General features: G+C 38.5%; 1 protein-coding gene across 10 annotated transcripts in view; it reads right to left on the bottom strand.

Moving 5' to 3' along the window:
• Positions 1 to 2,970: 2,970 nt before the first annotated feature.
• The window catches only part of LOC125665870 (uncharacterized), a 39,819-nt gene continuing 33,897 nt past the window's right edge, over positions 2,971 to 8,892 (bottom strand). For all 10 annotated transcript variants that reach the window (XM_048898787.2, XM_048898781.1, XM_048898780.1 and 7 more), the window contains one exon: positions 2,971 to 7,001. In XM_048898787.2, the coding sequence (XP_048754744.1) occupies positions 3,546 to 6,947 (3,402 nt within the window). In that variant the 5' untranslated portion in view covers positions 6,948 to 7,001 and the 3' untranslated portion in view covers positions 2,971 to 3,545. The remainder of the gene's footprint in view (positions 7,002 to 8,892) is intronic.

Below are 8,892 nucleotides of genomic sequence, written 5' to 3'. Positions count from 1 at the left end.
ATCAAACCGGAAGAAATTGAAGAATTTGGAGAAGGGGGAGGATTAGAAGGGACAAAAAGAATGGAGGGGAGTAGGTGCTGGAGGAGAAGGAGAAAGCAAAGTTGGGAGTGGGAGGTTGGGTGACGACCATTCGTGCTCGGGTATAACCTAAATTTGGCGAACAATCGGGTCCACCCTCGCGGCACGTTCGGTCGCCCGGCGACGATACGTGTGGAACAAATGGTCGCCGGCGACCAAACGTTAAATTCTGAAACGACCAAACGTGCCGTAACAATGCGCGCATTAATTCCTTGTACAATAGCATTGTAAATAATTAAAGATATCTTCAATTGAATTAAAGAGACCATCAAATTATTTATACCGAGCTCTAAATTAATTATTGCGAGCAATATTTCTACGAAATTGATGCTCTCAATTGAATTGAAGAGAGCAAAAATTGAATTAATGCGCGCGTCAAATCTATTATTGCTCTCATCAATTCAATTGATGCTCTCAGATGTTTTAGCCTGATTACTTCGAGTTCTCATAAAATTGGTGGAATTGTGTGCATCGGGGAAATGCAACAGTGATTCACGTTACCCAGAAAGGATACTATAGAAGTAATGTTTATCCCATTTCCAAACCCAAAATCACATAAAGATTAATGTTTACGTTGGATAAAGGCGTGCGGTAGGCCCACAGTAAGAGCAGAATGGACCGGCACACAAAGTAAGTTAGTCTTAGCAGACAATTATGCATTAGTTAATAGTAATAGTTAAATCAGGGACTGATAATAATACATGCCCATGTCATGTGTATACATGTACTAAGAGCTACAGGTGCTTGGGTTAAGACACCCCCCCCCCCCATTCTCCCGAATTGGCCGAATAACCTGCACGACTTGATTTAAATTATTTCTTGTTGAAAATCCTACTAATGGATGTCAACAATGTCATGCATACCCAAAAATAGCTCTTTTTAAGAATTTCCCCCATTGAATATAACAATTCGTGTAGCTAGGTTATTCAAGGGAGGGGGAGGGGGTGTCATGAACCCAAGCACCTGTGCTAAGAGCTACACAATACTATTTTTTTTTTACTATAATATTATCTATTAAAAAGAATCCCATATCTAAACTAGTTTCATATCTAGGGTCAATTCATTTAATGTTTACACCAATAAATATGCAGTTTCTGGTCTGGTGTCTTAAATTTTCCCTGCTCAGCCATACATATCATAACATGACTGTAAGAGCGCCATATTCAAAGTTTTCGTTCCATGATTCCTACAATAGATCATACCAGGGGATAAAGTTCTAAAGTTTCAGTAATCAGACTAATTCCGTGGTCAAAGTTTTTAAATATCAATAGAATTTATGTCCATATATATTTGTAATAAATGGTTTTAAATTCGAATTTAGATTTCATAATAATTCGAGCAAACTGAAATTTTATAAGTAGCTAATAAATTGTTGGGTGTAATATATGCATAGGATCTTTCATGTAATAGGTCAGGTCACCTTTTAACATTCCATGGCCCCTCTCAGCAACTATGTTTTACTTCCAAATGCTAAAAAAATTGTTTTTGTTTCTTTATAGATTCATTGGATATACTTGTAACAGCAGCACAAGTTAGAGAATTTACAAGCAGGGCCGTAAATTAACCTTCAATTTGGAGGAGGCAGGAAATTAGGCGGGGGTCTGGGGGCCGCCCATGTGACGTTCGTTGTCATCGGTGGGCGGGGCGTGGAATAGTGAATTGAATGGAAGCGCGCATTAAATCATTTGATTAGAGCAATAATTGATTTAATGCGCGCATTAATTCAATTAAAGAGGGCAATAATTGAATTGATGGTATCTTCAATTAATTGAAGATATCTTCAATTATTTGAGTTTATGTTAATTTGGCGCTCCATAAAAGTGTAGCATGTATAAATTCAACAAAGCTCCATAACTCTTGTGAAATTTGTCGAATCAAAATGGCGGCGCAAAATGATCAGCTACATAATTATGGCGACTAATCATCCTACAAAATGTGAACAAAGCCGTTGAGCAGTTTCCGAGTTGCGTCCACAGTGTTCATATAGTGAAGCATATACAAATTCAACAAAGTCCCATAACTCCTGTAAAATTTGTCCAATCAAATGGCGGCGCAATATGATTTACTTATAGTGACATACAATCCTACAAAAATCCGTCGAGCTTTCTCGTCGGAGTTGCGTCCACATAGTGTTCCTATAGTGTAGCATGTACAAATTCAACAAAGCCCTATAATTCATGTAAAATTTGACCGCCGCGGTGGTGGTCTTGGGGTTAGATCGTTCGCCACGCATGCGGAAGGCCAGGCTTCGAATCCCGGCCGCAACACACCTACATATGTAAGTCGTTAAAACAGGTAGTGACAGTTCCATCGCCAAACGCTCGGCATCAGGTGTGAATATCACGGGTCCTCAGAGATGACCTTTAAAACGGATGTTCCGTGTCACAGTAGGTGTGGCACGCTAAAGAACCCCCACTGCTCAATGCCGTAAGCGCCGAGCAAAGGCCTAAGTTTGAAGTCTTGATGACGTTTCCATCTCGAGAGAGACGTTAAGCAAGATACAATCAATCAATCAACAATCAAATCAAAATGGCGATGCACTATAATCAACTACATTATGGTGACTAACAAACCTACAAATTTGAACAAAATCCACCGAGCAGTTTCGTCGGAGTTGGGTCCACAAAGTCAAGTGGGAGAGACGACCACCGCTATTGTTATGTCCCCTTCCGCGTTGCGGCGGGGGACAAAAATACACTGCAACACTTAATGAAGTATGGCGGCGTGATGCTTCACAGTCCATACCCTCATGCATTTTCAAACATGAATCTTTTTCTTACATAAAACTATTTGCTAAACATTCAACGTCATCAATGTACCAAAATGCTTGAGGGCATTTACTGATAAGCTTTGTACAACGTAACTGGAATTTTCTTTTATGACGACAACCAATTCGCAGCAAAGATTCTTTATTTCAAAACGCAATGTCTAATCAAATAACAAAAAAAAAAAAAAATTAATTAAAATCACATTACGTGCAAATATCGATTACTTGTTTTATAATGCCACAATGAATAACTCAACGATTTCGTGGCCTAAAAAACTCTGATGAAAACATTAAAGTGTTTTTTTTTTGTGGTTTTTTTTTGAGTGAACTGGATTACATTTCCATGTTTCCGGTAGATATAATTATCAAATCAAAGAAACCAAAATTTTTGGATTTGTACACTATACAATCATTGCATGTCATTTGTTATCGACTGTGCTTAACCACTAGAATTCACACAAATAGGATTTTAAAATTCGATGCGCCCATCAAACTGGTTGCCAAACCACTTAAACATTATTTGGATACACATATATATACACAAGTGTACTACGACTTTTCTTGGTACAGGTATGTTGGTAGACAGGTATTAACTCTAAGGGTTCTTGTTTAAAGTCCATAATGAGATGAACATTTAGAACTGAAATCGAATTCTGACTGTATAACCATAATTGATTATATGCACATATTGATTAAGTGATCATTCTATCCCCTCAATGAGTTTGGCAATTTCCTTTTGTTCCTCTGACAGTTTCGGTTCCTTTGGTAGGACTGGTTGACTTTTTTTGACCTCAGAGCTAGAAATTCTTTTGTTTCGCAGGTTGTAACCTTTCTTGTGCTTCACCGTGAAATGATCACGCAGTTGCATCAATGATCCCAATGACTTTCCGCATTCTTTACATACAAACTGCTTCTTTTCTTCCTCGTCACCTTCATGTTCAGACTTCAAGTCTTTATTTTCATCAAGCGGTTTCTCCACAACCCACGTCGCGTTTTCTATTGGATTTTCGGATGACGATTTTTTAATGTCCTCTTCCATTGGAATGTCAAATATTGGCAGGTCTTTTTGAACCGTTTCATACGACACGTCATTAGATTTGTCGTCTTCTTCTTTATCCCATATCTCATCTTTAACAATCATCTTCGCACTGATTTTCCTTTCCCATTCGGTTTCGTCATCATCTCCATCAACATCATTAGAGGGACTGTCCTGTGCATTTGACGAGCTGTTGTTAAGTCTATCATGTTCCATATTTCCCGACTCATCTTTCGCATACTTGTCTACCGAATCAACGTATCCACGATCTTTACAATGGCTGCCATAATCACGGTCATTGTCATTAGACATCGATCTTCGTTTCCTGTCGTACTCTTTTTCTCGAGATCGGGATCGACTTCTCTTGTCGTTGTGGTATCGCCGAGACGAGGATTTATCACGTGATCCGCCTTTCTCACTACGAGATGACCTACGATCTCGAGCATCATGGGATCTTGATCGAGATCTGTGATAATCGTTTGACCTGTCCCTTTGTCTTGAACGGTGATGATCATCTCTTGAATCGCGCCTTCCGAGTGGAGATCGAGATGAAGAGTGTCCCTCATCTCGACTTGTGTTTTCATCTTCAACAGGCGCTGCTTCTTTAATGTCGATATTTTGTTTTGGCGATGATTGTCTGTAGTTCTCGTCTCCAGGTGGATATATATCCTCCTCTTCATCCCTTGTGGGAGTAGCGCCGCTACTTGATGGAATGCTCGAATCATCTTGAGATCTGGACCTCTCAATTTCTTTGCTTGTTTGCCTCTCTACTTCCTTTCTGGTAGGAGAATCGTCAGGGACCGACTTCTCCTTTTTACGTTGTTCATCTCTGGTTGAACTTTTTCGAGATTTGGAAGAACTTCTTCTTGACCTTGATGAACTTCTACGAGATCTTCGCCGAGATGATCGACGATCTGGGGATCTTGAAGAAGAACGATAGCGATGGCGTTTCTTGTGGTCATTTCTTATGTGTTTATCCAAATGATAACTATCTTTGAAAACATCTCCACAGTAGTCACATTTACGCATTTCTAATTTGTGCATTTCACAATGTTCCTTAAAAATTAGTTCATCAATCTGTTTTTCACATCTGTAGCACGTAATTTTTTTGGAGTGTTTTATCAAGCGATGAGTTTGAAGCTTTTCACTCGATTCAAATGCCCGCTGACAAATATCACAATGATATTTAGGTGGAGCATGAACATCATCAGCGTGGCGGTCTAGATCCCGTTGATGCCAGAAAGGCTCTCCACACAATGGGCAAGGATACTGAGCTGAGTGAATAAGATGCACATACTTGATGTGGCGCATGGCGTCCTCATCTGTCTGTGATATAATATAGCAGCCTTTACATCTCCAACCATGTTGAACCGGAAAAGCCGGTGATGGTGGTAAAACCGTGCATGGTTTCGGCATGTTTATACTTCCCATAAAGCCATGAGAAGGAGCATACGCCATGTGCATTTTCCACTCCTGCTTGCTCCGAAACATTTCATGACAGGGTGGACATCGGTATGGATCAAGATGAAACTCTCGACCATGCTTAGTGTCCAAAATATGTTCCGTCCATTTTGTTAGATTTTCAAATGTTTTGTCACAGATGAGGCACCGATGGCTATAATTCCACTCCATTAAATCATCGAAATACTTACTGATATTATCAACATTCAATTTTGGATTATCGTATGGATTAATCAAAACTGGTTGCGCTGGTTCCAATATACGCGGTTCTTGGCGAGGTGGAGAGAGATTTGAAACTTTCTCGTCTTTCCTCTTTTCCTTAGCATCATGACTAGATGAAGAATCATTCCTTGTCCTGCTTGGACTTCTCTTCTTAACTAAGTTTACCTCAACATCTCTGTCTTCACTTTGTTCATCCCGACGAATGGGAGAAAGGCTTTCATCAGACCAATTTGAATCGTCCTTTTTCTCCACTGTTATTGATCGAGCCCATGTTTCGCCATTATCTTCGAACTCATGGTCCACATGTTTATACAAGTGATTTTCGGTTTTGTCATCAGGCTCAGCATGATACTGAGGGCAGTCATTAAACCTCTTTTCCGTCAACATGTGATCCTCTGATCTGAAATTCTGAGATGATACTGAATCATGTGCATTCCGAGATTTATCGAAACTCCCTTCGTGAAAAATCGGGTAGTGATCTTTTCCTCTGTCGCATTTTTCGTTTACGGTTTCTCCTAAAAAGGCTTTTCCCTCTTCTAGGACTTTTCTGGATTGCATTAGAACGTCTTCGTATAGAAAGTCATCGTTAAAATCATCTGTTTTTTCCGTGCTTTTCTTACTCTCTGCAAGATTTCCACTCAATATATCATCAAACAAATCATCATTTTTCTCCTCGGATTTCGGAGCGTGTTCAAGAAGGGAGCTATCAGTGACGGGATCATCGTCTTTGTATTTCCACCAAAAGTCATTCCCTCTAGGTTTTTCTTCGGTACAAGCTTCTTCCATCTCCTGAGAATTCGAATATATATCTATTTTCGATTTCGGTGTTTTTCTATTGTACTTATCTTCATCGTCAGAAGAGTCACTCGCCCGTGTCCAGTGAGATGTGTTCCATTTGTTTTCGGATTTTAACTTCTTCCAACCCGATTCTGCGCTCTGATACTTATCCGGTTTTGAAATCTCTGCGGCCTTCTCTGATTTGTACTGTTTCCACCTTGCCCCAGCACTCTCGTATGAATTAGCGCGAGATGCATGATCAATCTCTCTTCCGATGTCCCGAACTTTACGATTATACACCGGTTCGTAGTGGATACTTGCTTCGTCAGTTTGTGGCAATGCTCTGAATTCTCGATTTTCTACGTTTCTTGAGTGAAGTCTAGGGTCCCTTGACTCATTAGTTTTGGGTTGCAGTCTTGGATCCCTATTTCTGCTTTCTAGCCTCGGGTCTCTCGGATGCCCGGCTATCTTTCCTACTTTATTTTTATATACTGGCGTATACTGCACATTGTCCTGTTTTGGTCGTGACTTTTTGATGTAGTGTAACGGATCGTTGTCATCATCCGAGTCTGGATAGCTTACAATTGACGAACTCTTCCAGGCCATCTTTAGATCTTTGTGCTGTTTGTGTTTTGTTACTTTCCAACACGTTTACCCATTCTAGAAAATAAAATATAACAACATAAAAAGTATATCACACCATCGCCAACTGAACAAGTAAGCCGGTTCATTACACCCAAAATTTATTTCATGACTTGTTGAAGCACCTTATATGAAGTATGATTTCATCATCGAAAGAGTGATACAAGCTCTCAGTTATCTTATATGATTTTTTTTTCTCTCTCTCTGTTTTGCACGATCAACGCACATGATATGCCTGTCAGATGTTTATTATGAGTAAGCATGGGATAAAATCATGTTAACATTGGTAAAACAATTGACTTCTCAATATATCTCTTGAATTCTTCAAATAACTACAATTCAAAATATACTTCATTTTATTGCATATATTTAGATTTCTTTCATTCGGTATCCATGTACTTACTAAACAATTTTGGGTTGTAAAAGAAATGCTCCATAATTAATAATTATATATAGTAGTATTTGAGTTATGAGCCGGACACGCAAAAGCTAACGGACAGACGGAAGGACACGATCGCCATACCATAATTAGACGGACGTAAAAAGGGTGATTTGTTTCCGAGATTTTAGAGTTCAAAAGTTGCTATGATTTGATTAATCTAATATATGAATAGCTAATAAAACATGCCTAAAAGTCTCAGACGTTCTGAATTTTTAATTGGTTCTTGGATATTTTAGCCATAGATTTAAGAAATATTAACAAATGACTGTCGTAATTCTCATAAATAGTTTTATTTAACGATCAGAACATCTACATCTGTCATTTTGACAGGTTTTATTAAATATCCATATCATCCGTCGCGAAGTTTGGATTTTAAAATCTTGTATTTGCAAAAACATTTTGAAAACAAAGGAATCATACATAATAATCAGAGCTTGTATCACTCTTTCGGTGGTGACATCATACTTTATACATGTATACGCACGGTGCTTTAACAAGTCAAAGAATAAAATTTTGGTGTAATGAGTCACCTTAAGGAGCATGCACTACCAAATTTAAGTTTAATTCTTTCAACCACAGACACAAGTGGCCCACAGGCCTTATCGGTCACCTTATCGGAGTATTAGTTAGAAGTACCACTTGCCCCAAGAGCTGTGAAATCTTTAAAAATTCCTGTTCTGCATTTAACATATCAATTGTTAGACTGTTCTTTACACACTGATTTTCACTACGGATTATTCCGTTTATCCGATCAAGATATAGGCTCTCGGTGGGTGTGACCGGTCGACAGGGGATGCTTACTCCAAGACACCTGATCTCTGGTATGTCATGGGATCTGTGTTTGCCCAACTCTTAATTTTGTATTCCCTTCTAGGAGTCATGAGATTGATCACTATTCATTATCTTCACTTTTTCATTCAAAAGCACAAATACAGTACCCACGAAAGTTACCACACTGATGAATGACTTTACATAACATATGTTATACTAAAGGGGCATGGGCACGATTGAGCTGAAAATTTTATTTTTCCATTTCTATTGTTTACACTGCTTAACTAAAGTATTTCTAATGGTCAACCAAAATTTGAATATCAATTTTTGAGTTACAAGTGATAAGCAGTAGAATCTACTCCATATTTTTGTTTTTATATATGTTGCTGAATAGAAAATAACATGTTTAAAACAACAAGAAATGTTTGTAAAACAAAATTGGAAAGGGTTATACACACATATCATTGAATTGATAGTGTTATCATCAATTCAAAATATTGAGCAGACAATATCTTCCCATGTCAATAGTGAATTGACCATGTGACCTAAAAATCAATAGGGATCATCTACTCCTCATGCTGTACCAGTGAACCAAAATTAGTGTCAATCAAGCAAATAATTCTTAAAATATATGAGACAATATATTACTATGTCCAGTTCAACCACTGACCTTTGACCATGTGACCTTAAATCAAC

The sequence above is a fragment of the Ostrea edulis genome, chromosome 10 (assembly GCF_947568905.1).
Source record: "Ostrea edulis chromosome 10, xbOstEdul1.1, whole genome shotgun sequence".
Taxonomy (NCBI): domain Eukaryota; kingdom Metazoa; phylum Mollusca; class Bivalvia; order Ostreida; family Ostreidae; genus Ostrea; species Ostrea edulis.
The sequence above is the reverse complement of the archived record's forward strand: the minus strand, read 5'-3'. Positions and strand labels throughout refer to the sequence as shown.